General features: G+C 36.4%; 1 protein-coding gene across 12 annotated transcripts; it reads right to left on the reverse strand.

The window, feature by feature from the left end:
* Nucleotides 1-3,195: 3,195 nt before the first annotated feature.
* ARP (apurinic endonuclease-redox protein) lies at nucleotides 3,196-16,642 on the reverse strand. 12 transcript variants are annotated; one of them, XM_088892162.1, is made up of 12 exons: nucleotides 16,493-16,642; nucleotides 15,654-15,832; nucleotides 15,450-15,550; nucleotides 14,900-14,979; nucleotides 14,549-14,809; nucleotides 12,800-13,122; nucleotides 10,123-10,233; nucleotides 9,250-9,387; nucleotides 9,097-9,144; nucleotides 7,667-7,747; nucleotides 5,914-6,073; nucleotides 3,196-3,734 (listed from the first exon to the last, which is right to left on the reverse strand). In XM_088892162.1, the coding sequence occupies exons 2-12, from the start codon at nucleotides 15,690-15,692 to the stop codon at nucleotides 3,613-3,615; spliced, it is 1,464 nt and encodes a 487-aa protein (XP_088748288.1). In that variant the 5' UTR covers nucleotides 15,693-15,832; nucleotides 16,493-16,642; the 3' UTR covers nucleotides 3,196-3,612. The 12 variants fall into 12 exon arrangements, 9 of the variants coding, with proteins under 9 accessions (XP_088748288.1, XP_088748287.1, XP_010273319.1 ...); XM_088892161.1 differs by having other exon boundaries at nucleotides 15,654-15,840; XM_010275017.2 differs by having other exon boundaries at nucleotides 14,549-14,800; nucleotides 16,493-16,641.
* Nucleotides 16,643-16,926: the final 284 nt, after the last annotated feature.

Consider the following 16,926-nt stretch of genomic DNA (forward strand, 5'->3'; position numbering starts at 1 on the left):
CACATTAACTTCACATTTCTATTGAGGCTCCTTTTTAATGGAAAATTTTTATTATATTTGCAAATATAAAGGCGGTATTCTCTCATTAAAATAACATGCTTTAGAGAAACAGAATTATAAAGAAAATATAACTTCACATTTCTATTGAGACTCCTTTTTAATGGAAAAAATTTATTGTATTTGCAAATCTAAAGGTGGTATTCTCTCATTAAAATAGCATGCTTTAGAGAAACAGAATTATAAAGAAAATATAATTCTGCGGATCTTTTCCCATTAAATAAGAAGGCTGACACTGAAAAGAGTGCAAAGTTATATTGCATAATAAATCATCTGTCCTTTATTTTTATTTTTGTTCAAATTGGTCTCACAGTGACCTAGATAGTTTGTAGCAGTCCCTGTCAAAATGGTTAGATTAAAATCACTTGGGTCAAAGGGTTAGCTATGGCTTTACTTTGTCTTGTCAGATAACAACGTTATCTGAATTAATGTCCAGTTCTTGCTCCGGAACAACATAACCATCTAATTTGGTTCAGTCCAGTTTGGAGTTTGGACATTGACTTACACCTTTTGATACCACATTCACATACCCTGATTATTAACCTTCCCTTATCCAATGTCATGACCATGAGAAGAAAGATGAAAGTATCCATTGTGAACCTTATCTACTATAAAACTTCATTCCTCTACTTGAATGTTCTGAATTCAAACAAGTATATCAAATCTTAAAGTTTGTTGGCATCCCAACCAAATGGACCAATATGCCAAGCAAAATAAACTAAAGAAAACATGTGATAAGCCTGTTGAACCGGATAGAAAGTCGGTTACCATGCTATCGTTGCTGGTGATTCATGATAAAATCATTAATCAAGCCATCTACCAACCAACGATATCAGTCAAAGACAGATGTTTACTCGTACCCAGAAATCTAAATTCTAAAACAACAAAAGATAACTCCATTATACACTTATCCGCCATCAAAGATGCAATGGCTACCACAAATCAGGGATAAATTTGACATGACCAACTAAAACACCTCTAGTGTACAAAACCACAGATAGCATTTGATTTCATTCAAACAACAATATATCAATTCTTAAGAGTCTATTGGCATCCAAATAAAATGGACCCAATATGCGGAGAGGGTTTCTTTTCAATATCCAAAAAATGAAAAGCGAAATACACTAAGAAAACATGTGCTAAACTGCTAACTGCTAATCTTGATGAACCAGAGAAAATATCGACTACTATATTCTTATTGTTCGTGATTGCTGATAAAAGCATAGAAACAACCACTATTCATAAACGGTATCAATCAAAGATTAACGTGTAATCAAACCCAGAAATCTAAAAAAAAAAAAAAAAAAAAAAACAATTTCACACATATTCACCATCAAAAATTACCACACAGCAGAGCTAAATTTGACATGAACAACAAAAAGCGCCGAACTGGAATAATAGTCCCCTGTAAACTACATTGTTAATCAGGCTTATCCGGTCTTCAACAGTCAATTGCTAGCGATGACCCAAAATTCTCAGTTTAACATGAGTAATCACCAGAGAACATTAGGGAATTTCTCCGAACAACTGGCAGGTTGGATTTAGGTTTGAAATAACTTTAACCGGACACCACTAGGACACGGTGCAAAATCCTCCACCCAATTATCAAATGCAGGAACAATACGGGTTAACAACTCTCCACATCAATAGACATAAATTGATTTGGTACAAAGCTAATCATGAGTTAATTACCTCCTCAAGGAAATCCCTGTCCAGCTTATCAGCAATTCGTATGGAGGTGAAGACAGTGAAGGCAACAAGAGAGAGTGGAAACACGAACGCGAAGATGAGACTGCTCGTGCTTGGCCCCGCCCGTGTCACCACCTCTAACCTTCTAGCATTCTGGCGACGGCCCAAGTAGCCGGAGAAACGAACTTCCCGACAAGGGAAGACGTCTAACGTCCGGAAGGATGCCTGCGTTGGTTTGTTCAGACGGAGAGAAGTGAAGACGGAGTTAGAAGTGGGGAGAGTGAGACTGGCCATCCTTCTTTTTGGTGGTAAGTCGGGTGGATATTATCATGCAAGCATTTATGTAGATAACAAAACCTTATTTAGATGTAAACACGTGGCGGGGCATACTGAGAAACAGTACGCTTCAATGGTCCCACAAGAGATCCAATATATGTGAAGACCGAAGATCCAATGTCAACCTTTTGGACGGTGGATATAAGACAAAACTTGATCAGCCTACTAAATAAAATTCGATAATAATCACTATTTATGTGCTAGCGTGTCACTACAATGAAATCACAATATACATAATGACATGATTTAAAACGAGGGCAGATTAAGTGCTCACACCATTGTTTTGAAAATGGGATCTCAGATCTAAAGTAACTATAAGTGAGTGGGTGAGAGAGAAAGAGAGAGATCAGATCTGAGATCAAAGAGAGAGAAATCTCAAATCTGTCGTAGTCCCTACCGCCGTTGTCGTTGCTGGTGAATATTACCTCTTCCTCCATCTTCTTCTTCTTCTTCTTTTTCTTTCTTTTCTTTTCTTTCTTTCCTTTCTTCCTTGTTTTTTTAAGGGTTCAATTTTTCAAACTATTTGACCCGAATGGTCGAACTGCTGACCTGAAAACCAGTGGTCAAAATGGTTTGGTATCCAGGTTTGTTTTTCAAACCTTGGGACACAACAGGGTAACCCATCTCCCTCCCTTAACCGATTATGTCAATGGGTCGGGTCTATCTTATAGTACCAATCCAACCAAACTGATTATGTTCATTCTGATTATGTGGTTTTGTCCGGATTAATAGTTGAATTTGGACTGGTTCTTTCTGTTTCGAATCCATTTAGAGTTTGGGAAGAGTATAAATACAAATATATTTGATACGAAACCGTGTATATAATAACCTTATATTTGCATTATACATATTTGTATATGAACACTTCCCAAATTGAGCAAAAACAATTATATATAAAGGCCTTGCGGTTTTTCTTCAATTTGTGTTTTTAACTAAATAACCCAATTGCTCGTCCTAGTTGCATGAATGCGGACATATAAGTAGGAATCTGATAAATGTCCAAGAGTTTATAGTATTAGTACAATAATTCTTTTTTAATTCTAAATTGTATACCTAAAAATAACTCTTAACATTGTAGTCTTTGTTGTCAAATAGCATTCAGTGCATAAAATAACAGTATCTTGTACATTAACTGTTCATTCATGTCAAAAAAGCTAGGCGACAAAATGAAAATGTTACATACATGGAAATGCCCTTCAAAAACCTTGTTAAGTAATGGAATTTGGAACCCTACGCCTACAAAAGCTATTGCTTAAATGTGCCTTCTGAGATATCTGATTTGATGAGATTGGAACTTGGAAGCACCATATTGAGCCCTAGCCCTTTCTCCAACCAGCAAAACAGCAAAAGTATATTTTAAAGTGCGTTGGCACCTTTTCTTCTTCTTCTTGTGTCCACAGACCAGATTCTGGCATGGTCTTTGTCTGTTTGACATTCAACTTCCCATTATCTTAATTTCCATGTTCAGCCATATATACCTAATTCCTCTATCACGGTTCTCCAAAGAGAAAAAACGCTAGCACTACCAGCCTAGAGCTTAAGAATGAGACCAATGGGACAATGGTCACTGCCAGCAACATCCGGGAGAATGTATGAATCATGAACCTTGTCAGCTATAGATTCTGAGACAAGAAAGTAGTCAAGCCTCCACCCTGTTCCACATTAATAATGGAAGAATGCAAGAAAATGGAATTAATAAGGAGCACAAATCATTAAATAATATTTTACATAGTAAGTTAATGGAAGTCCATATTGGAAAATTAATTCCTAGAATGTTTTCAAGGAGATCCTTGTTAACCAATACCGGAGGACATTGGCATGAACCACACTAGCTTTGAAAGAACACCCAACTAGCTAGAGAGACCATATAAGAGAGAGAGCGAGAGAGAGATTGTTCATAAAGAAAAGCAAGAAAACTAAATGAAAGAGGGTCAAGCAACTTCATTGGAGCCAGATGAAAAAGCTCACCAACAATGTAAAAATCCAATAGCAGTCAGTTACAATGCTGTAACTCTTACCCAGTTCTATATATAATAATAGAAGCTACTTCCTCCTTTTTCCCAAAAAAAGCCCAAATGTAGGGTGGATATACGAGAAAAAGGACACAAATTTGGTAGCTATTATCAGCTCATTGCTTGAGAGATTTTTGGACATGGAATTCACACTAAAAATTGAAAATATCCAACATGAGACCCATTATAGGTATTTGGTATCATAGATTGCTAGACTTACTTTAAATGCTTCACTCATTTTCGTTCAGATTACATAGTACCTGTATTTATCCAATGTTCTCTTATTTAAACCCAACAATAAATATTCCTCAACAAAACAGCCTATTCATTTCCCTGCTTGTAGACAGTAACTGTCAACATAATTGGTAGTTAGTACTCAGGCACATGGAACCACATCTTCCTATCCATCCATGCAACAAGGGATCTATATATAGATAGATAGAGAGATAGATATATGTGAAACCACATCAGTTTTTTCCTAAAACTCAAAAGGCGAAGCATATAACTGTATTAAAGCTCTTCATAATATTCTTTTGTTGAAATACCAAAAAAAATCAGCTAGAACTGCATCAAACTGTCAATCAGTAACCAACCCCCCCCCCCCCCCCCCCCCCCACACACACACACACAAAGACAAGTTTGTTAATCAGTACTTTACCCTTTTTATAATTATTATTTATTTTTTATCAGTGAAAGAAAAATTCATTAAGTACTTTACCCGTTTTATTTAGAATATAAATTCTGTGGTTACCTCCCAAGGATTCCCAAAACCAATCTTTTCCTCAATCTGTAAGTTTTTTCTTTTTTCTCAACCAGAAAATAACTATTGTGCATTAATGTTGCCCTCATCCTTACATTACTGATGGCATAACATACTTTATTCATGGAAAAACAATATGTTTTTTCCTTTCATCAAACCATCAACTCTGAAGAATCAGCAATAAATTAATTCAAATTATCCTGAATTGCTTCACAAGTAATCATTTTTTATTAACTCTCTGTGTGATAAGGATTGTGATTATTCTCACCTATGTTATGATACCATTCTGCTAACTGCTTTTAATTCTGCAAAATCAAGAATAAACCAGATGGAAGAGAAAATAGTGAAGAATTCGCACTACATTCAGGAAGTGCAAAACAGGCCATGTATCGTGCATGTGGGCAATACAGAAGTGACCAAAAGCTTGTAACTTGGATATTTGTAGCACTAAATTTCATGGTTACACTTCAGAAATCTCAACCTCATATACATTTCACCAATTCTAGCCAAAAAGGTATGGATGGAATCTATTGTTTAGAAATATTATTTCCTTTTGAAATGAAACAAGAGCTAAGTTTTGCTGGGCTTCTGTTCCTCCAGCAGTGCTCTGGGCTGTGTGGCCAGAAAGAAACAGAAGGTTGTTTTATCAGAAATCCACTTCTGAAGCGGAGGTCATCAATTCAGCCATAGATTCCATTAGGAGCTGGTTGTCAATACATATTGAATTCAGAGATGTTACTTCTGATCATACTTTTTTGAGAGTGGACTTTTTTTGAGGTCCTTTTTTGTACAGTTACTTGTTGTACACAAGACCAGTTATTAATACAATCATACTTTACCTTCTTTCAAAAAAAACAAGAGCTAAGTTTTTGGGTTCAACAATCAGTGTAACAAGTAGGAAATAATTAAGTGTAGCTGCAAAATTATGTATTTGATGTAAGCATAATATGCATTATTTCAAAGATCCTTGCGTGGTGCTGGTTTTATTAATCCTAATTTCGTGCAATAAAATTAACAAACACCCAAAAAGTATATCAGTAAATGTAGAACGTGAGATACCTATATTCTTCAGACGCCCACCATGCCTATAACCCCAGTAAGTATAGCCAACAACACCAGGATGCTGCCTTCTGAAGGTATCCACAAAACCCTCAGATAAGAAATTTCTTTCAAACGACTCCCTTTCTTCATCTGTAAATCCAGCACTTCGTCTATTTCCCTGTGAAATGATAATATAATTGCGAAGCATCGGAATGTTAAGAGCGGTTAATATTTAGGAATAATATCTAGAAAAATCAAGCAAAAGCACCATAGTTACCATCATTTGATCTAAAAGGCCAAGACATAGATACAAGAAACAAGAATACAACTCTGTATTTATTTATTTATTTATTTGATCAATAACAGTGAATTGTATTAAGATTATGAAAATTACAAAGGGAGCTAAATAATCTTAACTCCCAAATACAACCAGTGAACACCAAAAGTAAAGCAATTACAACACAGCCCAAAAAATAGAGTTTCTGTTCACCCCTTGCCTAGCTAGGCCATCTGCCAATGAGCTTGCACTTCTCTTTACCCATGTGCATTGAATTTCAATGTCTTTAGTCAGCCACTTAAATTTCCTCTTTTCATTGCTGTAATTCCAGAGCCCAGAGTTATCCTCTTTTAGCCAGTTCACCACGACTTCAGAATCTCCTACTATGATCGACTTATTAATATGGTTATAACACACTTCTATATTTAGTTTTTAAGCTAAATATCACTTTTTAATACTTCCATCTTGCTAAATTGAGTATAACTTCTAGCATCTATAAATTGTTCAGGTAAATATTCTATTTTTTGACCACCAAAATTTACTTCTAACGGGGAGGTCACCACCTCTTATTTTACTAATGCGAAAATTGGAAACCTATGAGAAGGGATGTTGAAGCCTTACCTCCTAATAAAAAAAATAACGAGATCATCATTTACTAAAAAGAAACCATACAAAAAAAAAAGATGGTCTCAGGACTGTGTCACAAAGAACACTTATTATTTCTTAAATATGAAATTCAGTAAGCTGGCCTTACATAACAAGATAGCCACCTTTGCCTGATTTAGCATAGTGGACAAATCCATGTATACTTCTGAATTTGACATGTCAATCATATTATCCACTAAGATGTCCCATTCACAAACTTTGTAAGTGTTCATGCTATAAAGAATACTCAGGAAGTATCCAATATTTGTCCCAGTTATATGGAGTCTTTGGAGGGGCAGACTGGATATGACCTAACCATTGGCTTTATTTTTCTTTGGGCACAAAGTGGCTGTTGTCAGATTCAAAACCACATTCTCAAGCTTGTCACCCTAGACTTTTAACATTACACCAAGAAATGGCTACTAATAACTCTAGAAGCATCCATGCAATATCTGGTATCATATCAGGTAAGTATCATGCAAACATATTGAATTTTAATTTAATATATCTCTTTTTGATGGGTTTCACTTATTTATCACCTTTGTATCAAAAAAAAAACTTATGTATCTCCTTAGAGTAAGCTGCCCAACCATCTTCTTTAAATCCACTTCTTACTGCCATCTGAAAGTTAATTGGGTGCTATATTGTTGAGTTCATCTTCATAACTTATGTTTTGGGCCTCTGTAATTCCTTGAAGAGTGAAACTCCAAAAACTCTTGCTGCATAACACTAAATTGCTAGTTGAGCTTAAAACATAACTCAAAAACAAGAAGAAGAGAAATTAGAGGAATGTAAACCTTTTTTTCTCTTAACTAGAATGTTAACTATAGAATATTGTGGATCACTTACAGCTGGGTTAAAAATGTCTATCTCTTGATGAGCACAGTTGAGATCACCGGTCAAAATGACAGGCTTTGACTTTTCTAGCTCCTGTATCATGTGCACGAAGCCATTAGCACTATTCATTACAAACTAGAGATAATGGTTTACCAACAATTTCATTGTCAACTTATGCACTTAAACATAACTATAGGTACAAGGCAACAAGGCAAAGATCCATAAGTATAGATGGTTCTTAACAGTAACCAGATTTATGTACGTGGTGATGCATACTTTATTTGAGAGGAATGAGAAAAAAGGGTAAAAGAATAAAAAACCAAAGCTACCCACTACCATATGAATTCTATTACCTTATTGAAAAGAGGGAATTCAATGGCTCCAATCTGTGGAGTCCCACTCTTTCATTCCCTTGATTACCCTTTTACTTTTTTTCATTTTCTTTTCTGTCCCTCTCTCCATAATCTTCAGTTCTCTTTCCCTAGGCAAACATTTAGTGTTCCACCGATTAACTCCTTGTGTTGATAGTTCTACCACCTCTCACTGTGTGTCTTTGTGTTACAACAGGCAATTCTATACTTATTTGTGGCAATGTTTTCCACCATACCTCCCTGATAGTTTCACACTTCTACATGCCCATCCTAGATCCTTAACACATGTTTCACATGCCTCAAGGCTGGTATCATAATATAGAAAACTTTTGCTAGGGAGTTAGGACAAATGAGAATGGTATATTATTTTTGCAAAATACTAGTTCAAATAAAAATATCAAGTAATAATGGCACAATGCTTTGAGATCTTCTAAGAATCCTTGAAAAGTTGTGACCAGAAAAAAGAATGATATGAAATTCTTAGAATATTTAGCACAGTGGAATACCAATGGTTTCACTTACCAGAATTTAATTTAACTCAACAAAGCCTTATTCAAAATCCTGACTACATTATTTGCTGCATGAGTTCTATTTTGCCATTCCACTCTATCTAGGGCCACATCCATGGTCAAGCTCTAAAACCTCAAATCATTTTTAAGTACCTCAACCCATACTCCATACTCTTTTTGTCTGCCCCTAGCTCTTTTAAATCCAATCACTTCAAAAAAACAGTATAACTTCTTGAAACATTTTTGTACAAACAAAAGAACAATAGACATTTACAGTATAATTGCTCAAATAACTATTTAAAAGACTAATTCAAAATAAAAAAAAAAATAGCACACTGAAAAATAAGGATCAATATTTAGCATGGATGTGCAAAGCAATTCAAAACAGAGTGATGAACAATAGAAATTGTCTGAAACATTATAGAAGATAGGAAACATAATTGTGAACATACAGTTAGGCTTCCTTGAACTGACACCATACCATGAAATCCAAGATATAGAACTCATTGAGATTAACCTATTTTAACCTATATAAAACGAAATATAGGAAGGGTTCACTCACTTTCATGTAATTGCTAAGAGAGGGATCCCACTGCGTAACCCTGTAAGTCTAGAATCCAATAAAATCCATTAGTCCAAGAAACTTTCCTATTATACAGTAAATACAGACAACTTCACGAGAACAGATGTAGTCAATAAGCAGAAATTTCAATACCAGCCTTCTCAAACCTTCCCCAGAATTAGGAACATATCCACTTATCAGATAAAATTTATCAAACTCCACTGTCACAAGCCGTCCTTCGCTATCATGATCTGAGATGCCTAGCCCATATCTCACTGAAAGTGGCTTTATCTGTCAGAGATATAATTGGTATTTAGCACCAATTAAATAGAAAGGTCGCAAAGCTATTAACCATATGAAATAAATTTTACCTATATATCATGCTGCACAATGTAACAAGGTTAGAAGAGAAGAAACAATCACATAGTATATCATCAACTCATGATGATTAAATGAAAACATAGAATTTCAGTGTCAGAACAACGGATACCTGAAGAGCCAGAACAATCCTGTCTTATTCAAAAACATGTACAAATTGGAGATCTATTAGGGTAAAAGAAACTACAACATAGACGACCAAAAAACTACAAAGGAAATATACAAGCATCCAATTTAAACAATCATACATTACATGTTGGATTAAACATAGAGACTCTGATAAACAAGAAATTGTATACTGGGGTGTATACACTCCGGTACTCCCATCAGCTTTCTTTTGATAGAGTATATCAATGAGCTTCCATGTCTGTACAGTTATTTACTAGTAATAGGATTTTGGTACATTTACAAGTAATATTGCCAAAAGTTGCAAACTGATGAAGTTCATATGGTAAAATGAGTCAAATACATTTTGAAAACAACCATGACTAGCTCAAGACAGTCTAGATTTCAATGTGCATTTATGACCAGATCAACATTCAAACACTATTACATAATTAAACAAAGAAACAATTTCAGAATCGAAGTACCAAAGCTTGGTTTCTAAACACTTCACAAATGGGTACTACAATCAAAGAAGCAATATACCCGAGAAATAATTGCAGTACCAGAGTACCCAAGCTTGGAGACACTGCACGTCCAGAAGCTATTCTCATATCCATCTAGGAGACATTGCCTGACTTTCTCCACATCCTTCTCCTATTTTCAAAAGGTCCTTCAATTAGTTGGTCAATAGCAAAAATTTGAAGACCTTTCAAGTAATGAAGGAAATACAAATCTCACTGCTTAGTAAACACATAAGTGCTTAATTCGCATAGATTGAGAATGCTGTATTTTAAATGTGTATCTCAAAATTAAATTATAATTTTTGCAGACATAATCTTTTGCTTGTTTTGACTAACTTGAAGGATTTAACACTATTATTTTGCCTTTAAAATACATATATTGCAATCTTCTTTTTGGAAGACACTAGAAGCTAATGACTTCTCCTCAACAATCAGTTCTACACATAAAAAGAAGAGAATTGAGCAAAGAATCAAGCTGAATTTTGATGGGAGTTCACTAGGCAATCCAGGATCCTCGGGTATAGGCGGAGCTCTAAGGGATGGAGGAGGCAGAATTTTGGCCTTTTTACTTGGGGCCAATAGGGGTTGGAGACTACTGCAAGCTGAGGTGTTGACCCTCCTTCAAGGTCTGAAATTAACTAAACTGTGCCTCCATCAGATTGAGATAGAGGGAGATTCAAGGTTGGTAGCAGGTTGGATACAGAAAGAATCTTGGAATTTGGAGCCATCAACAAGACATGAGAGAATTTTGGAGGTTAGCAAGGACGATTGGAGTAACTTCTAGATGGGTTAGAAGATCAGCCAATGGTTTGGCTGACAGCTTAGCCAAACAGTGCTCAACTAGAGGGGAACTATGTTGGGCTGCTTTTTAACCTTTGTATTCCCTATGGGGCCAGCACAATCTGTGGTGCTCATATCTTGTAATAATCTTTATTAATGTCCAATGAAAGTTATTGTTTCCAATAAAAAAAGGATATAAATCATATTTCTCTTAGTAATATGATCTCAAAAGCAGTGTTTTAAAACGCGGAGGTGTGACGCGAGGCGTTCCACTACCTAGAGGAGTGAGGCGTAATTTAGAACGCAAGAGGCATAAGCCTCCTTAAGAGGAGGGGGGGGGGGTTACGAGGAGGATGAGGAGGAAGGGGGATCTCATTTTTTCTTTATTTTTAATAAAAATCTTTTATACAAGACCCCCCCCCCCCTAACTCAAAAAAAAAAACAAATTGGGCTGCATTGAAAAGGGGGCAGGGGGCAAACCATTTTCTTTCCCCTTATCTTTTCCTCCCTTCCCTTTCATTTTCTTTTCTTTCCTTTTCTCTTTTTTTCTTCTCTTTCCTTTCCTTTTCTTTCCCTTTCTTTTCTTTTCCTTTCCTTTCCTTTCCTTTTTTTCTTTTTTCTTTTTTTTTTCTGTATTTTCATATCAGATGTGCATGAGGCGCAAGAGGCATACGCCTCTAGCACACTCATGAGAAAAGTCAGCGCCTCTGGCATACGCCTCAGGGCGTTTTGGGAGCGCCTCGCCTGGAGGCGTGCCTCCAGGCGTACGCCTCCCACACCTTTTAAAACACTGCTCAAAAGCAACTTGGCAATACAAAAGGTAAAATTTACAACTTGTGCTCTCTTTAGAATGTGGGATAGCATGACAGGAAGAGTTAATAGAAAGGTCTTAAGGAAGAGTGACCACAAGGGTTCATCTTGAGTTCACATCACATGGGAAATATGTTTTGATCCTAAAGGCATGCAGGGACTTTTCTTTCCACAGCCCCTCTCTGACATAATTAACATTGTTCAACTGTCTGCCCTTGTTTTCATTTTACTTCTAATAGAACTAAAAACAGTCTAAACCTTGTTCTCTTTCATTTCATTTTCTTCAACAAAGAATATTGATTCCAATTAATCAATTCATGGTTAAACGAACCACCCTAGAGCAGGGTTAGTAATTCATCTTAAAATAAAAGGAAATAAACTTTCAAGAAGCACTAATTAATCCTGCCCATCAGCTTAATTTCAATTAGCATGTAACCATTAAATTTTGCATTTAATTGACTAAATCTCTAACACATGACGTGATGCAAATCAAATACTAACTTAAGCAGGTGGGAGGACAATAAGGCTGTGATCGGGTAGGAATCAGATTGGATATAGATATATCCAAATCCAATACGATTACCAAACTGTTAGATCTGAATCTGATCCAAAATCCGATTTATCGGACACATGTCAGATTTGTATTTAACCAAGTTCAAATGATTGTTCTTAAAATGAATATAAAAATTATAAAGTTTTAAAAAACTAATTACTTTTTAACTTACAAATAATATATATACAATCAGAGGTGGCTTTTAATCCAATCGCATGGGTTTAAATCCGCATCTGATCTGATTGTTAATCAGATGCAAGTTATAACATTTAATCGGATCATATGTCAGATCATAATTCAGACTTTTGGGGTTCATTAACATCCCTAGAGGACAATATTTCATAAGGCCTATTCAGATGGTTTGCTCTTGTAATTTGTTTCATCACTCAGAACAACTTCAAACAATATTCCAGTATCTACACAAACTTTTTCCTTCTGTTAAACATCACTCTTGAGCCAATATCATTTTTAATCTTGCAGCAACCCAGTTAGAGACCAGGTATCCAGAGAGCTAAAAAAAGCCACAGGAGTTGATTAATATAGTTACAATACTTGCCTGAAGTTTGGTCTCTTGTAAGCATAACACATCAAAGTTCTCCTTCTGTGCAAGTTGTAGTGCAGAGAAGGCCTCCAATTTGAGTAAAGCTCTTAAGCCATTAACATTCCAAGATAATATCTTCACAAATTCTGTATCATCAGTAAGAGGAGGAGGCCTCATGGTTCTTGGATTATATGGAATCCACCCTTGTTGTGGCTTCTTGTGTGTAAGCACAGTCCATGGTTCACTAGAATTAATGGAAACATCAACTTTATCAATAGTTCCATCATCTTCATTACAAATCTGCAGAGATTGTCTGCTCGCTCGGGAAGGCTTCTTACCTAGCATCATTAACCACAGAAAAATCCCATCAACCATGTTAAATGAATTTAAAGTCATTAATATGAAATAAATAATTAAGCAAATCATATACAACTATAGTAAAATGTGTATTTCCAACTCTTGAACCCTACTAAGGATGACTCTAGAATCCGGATCCCCACCCCTATTGGTTCTTTCTCCTGTGCCTCCTTTAAAGTGCTAAGCCAGCCCACCGATCCTGTAACCCCCCCTTTCCCTGTTAATGAGGCTTGGTGCAGGTCAATTCCTCCTAAGGTTGGTAGTTTTTGTTGGGAAGCCTTTCTAGAAAGAATCAACACTGGTGATTTTCTCCAAAAGAAGAGACCCAATACTTGTTTGTCCCCTCATTGGTGTGTTCTTTGTAAAGCTGATGGAGAGACCGGTTTTCATCTTCTAGTGTCTTGCCAATTTGCAAAGTCTATTTGGGAGTGGGCTTTCTCTCTTTTTGGGTGTACTTGGATTCCTCCATCAAATTTACAAGGCCTTTTTGCTCCTTTTTTCAGGTGGTGTATGAAAAGATGAAGGACTATGGGGAGAGGACTGAGGGCAGCAGTATGCTGGTCTTTATGGGAAGAAAGAAACTCCAGAATCTTCTTTGATGTAGAGAGAGGGGATGAAGAGCTGAGGGCCCTGATCCACATAAGAGTTATTTAGTGGATGAAGTCCCTAGAGATACTCACAAAATATACAATGGATGACATGCTGAGGAAGTGGGGTGAGATTGCTAGCTGTACCTACACTAAAGTAGGGATGAGTGTGTCTTGGACTCCCCCACCTGCAGGTTTCATAAAACTAAACTTTGATTGAAGTAGCAAAGGGAACCCCGGACAATCAAGGATTAGGGGTGTCTTCAAGGATGAGAATGGAGTTGTTTCTGCCATGTTCTCATACCCAATTGGAGTGGGTGACGCTCTCAGAGCTGAGATCCACACAGTTATGGAAGGTGTCCAGAAAGCTAGGGAGATGAATATCAGAAAACTCATAATTGAAGGGGACTCGGAGGTGGTAGTTGGGTGGCTGAACAAAGAAGATAGTGGTTTATGGAGTTATAGTATTTTGAAGAGGAAATTCAGATGGCTGGTTCGAGAAATGGAAGTTAAAATCAGTTGGGTAAAAAGATCAGCTAATTCTTTTGCTGACGGGTTAGCTAAACAAAGGGTGGACAAGGATGTCATGTTCTGGGCACAGATGTAATTTAATTTTCTTCTTTTTCTGTTTTCTCTTTCTCTCTTGTTTCCTCTCTTGAGGCTCATGATGTAGTTGGAAGATAAGAAAGTTTGTCTTCCTCTCTGTAATTTATTGTAATAATTAATGAATTGTGTTAATGATAAAAAAATGTATATTTCCAACTAGTGGTGAAATAAAGGATAAAGAAGCAATAACTAATGCAAGGAAGAAAGAATATACCGGCAACAGCATCAACTTTGACTGATAACTTTTGTTTTGTCATTACCCTTTTCTTTTTAACTTCAACACCAGTACCAACTGAAGGTGCTTTTCCCCTTCTCTTAATTCCAGAAATCTCTGAAACAGCGTTCACATTTTGCTTTTGATCTTCATCATATGAATTATTACGCTTCTGTTTAGATGAAACAGTTTCGGAACAAACTGATTTGATCATTGAGGTCCCATGTTCTTCTCTTACAACTGAACTTTGACCTGCACACCCTAGAAACTTAAGACCATAAAAATGACCCATCTACCCTATAAATATTACAGAGAGAACCCAAACTTATTTTGAAAGAGATGATAAGATACCATCATTTTCATTGGTCAGGAAATTCTTCAAGGTTGACACAAGATCATTTTTGCAACCTTTAGCAGGGATTCCAGCACTCCTGAAAATTTAATACAACATAATAGGAGTTTTTTTTCATCTTTATCAAAAATAATACACGACAGGTATCAGGAACCGTTTAGTGGGTGTTCAGCAAAAAAATGAAATACCAAATCTTCAACTGATTTTACAGTTAATTGGAGTTGTCAGGGAAAAAAAGAAACATAAATATCCAAAAGGAAGTATAACGATGTATCCACCATATGCAAAGCTTGGTCTGACAAAAGCAAAAATGATTTCCTTCATGTGTCATAGGATCCATGTACTGGATGTATCAGTTATGCTGCAAAAAGGTTTGTTATATTTTCTATAGTTAAGACACTCATATCCATTTATTTTTATATATGCAATGTTCTTCATAATATTCTGGAGTTCCAGCTTCATTCTGATTTCAATACCTGTTTGTTTAACCTTGATTAATGGAATACCAGGGCAGACATGAACATCCATCTCCACACACTATTATTTTACCTCATAACTGTTCTGAGTTCTCGTACTGTCATTGCTTTAAGTCTGGCTGGGTCATCCCTAATAGTCTGAATTTCAACTACTTGATTTCTCGCTGTGTTCTCCTACATGTCAACCAGTTAGTGTCAGAGAAACCATCTCCACTTGAAAAAACCAAAAAACAAAATCATACTATTTTAATGACAATGAAGATAACTATTCAATAACCTTGACAGCACTTTTTTCAGTATTGGAAGAGATACCCATCGATCCCCTCTTCTTGATATCTTTCTTGTTGTTAATGGTGGATGAAAAAGATGCTGACAAATTCAATAGGAAACGTTGAGACTCCACTGCTGTTGCTTTCAAACAAACCAATGCTCCAGGCCTTACATTCCTGGGAGATACTGCAAAACTAGAAGATACTAAACTTAAAACACGATTTCCTATATAGTATATACGCATGAATACCAAATTGAAGCTCCCCACATATCAGAGAATAAGTCAGCTAATTTGAGTAATGAGTCTATAAAAAGGAAAACTTTCGAGCAATTGATTTCAACCAAACTTACATTCCACTATCTATAGTAATTTGTTTACAAAAGAGCAAGCCCCCAGACCATCCAAGTATTCATATCGGTTCTCATGAAACCCTAAAAATTGGTGAAGCTCAGACAAGTAATGGCTTTAGAACCAACAAATCCCCCCCCCCCCCCCCCCCCCCCCCTCACCACCACCACCACCAAGAAGATAAAGCAATCGTTTTTCTTATTGAAATTCCAAGTTGCTGATCGAGTCAGAGAAGCAAAACCTCTTCATTCGTGTTTCTAACAACTCTGAAACCCTAATTATCTGGTACAGCTTATTGATTTGGTATGCAAGATTTAAAATACTAATTCTCGCTGATTTCAGTCACAGAAACAAGGAAACCGAATTACAGGAGTCTGTTAAGCTGGACTTTAGAGTAGCGGCAAACAACAATAAAACAACTAAACAATTCGATGTAAAATACAATAAAATAAAGAAAAAAAAAAGGCGAAATGGGGAATTGGAAGGTGATTGCGTACGTTAAGCAGAAGGAGGCGCAGGCTAACGGCATTGTCAAGCGAACCGCCAAAAATGGGACTCCGGACTCCGAACATCAAGACTGGGTTCGCATCTGCCCCCCACAGACTTGCCCCCCAAAAACGTCCCACGAAACCTAGGCGCGACGCGTGTCATGATACACGCGCACTAAGATGACTCGTGCGGTCTCTATTTCACCTTGTTTGTATCACGTCTGTTAATTTTTTCTCGCCTTAAAGGGTTTATTCTCTCATTCTGAGTATTCTTTCTCCTATTCTACTGAATTAAAACCCTTAGCGCCCTCTTTCGCAACCCACCCACCGGAGATAAACTCTTTCGAGTTCCGCCGGCAGACGCCAACGGTTATACAAATGGCGAGAGAAAGAGAGAGTATTAAGAATCGTTGTTGTAAAATCAATAATAATTTGATAATTTT

This window comes from Nelumbo nucifera, chromosome 7 (genome assembly GCF_055504915.1).
Source record: "Nelumbo nucifera cultivar China Antique chromosome 7, China Antique-T2T, whole genome shotgun sequence".
Classification (NCBI taxonomy): Eukaryota; Viridiplantae; Streptophyta; class Magnoliopsida; order Proteales; family Nelumbonaceae; genus Nelumbo; species Nelumbo nucifera.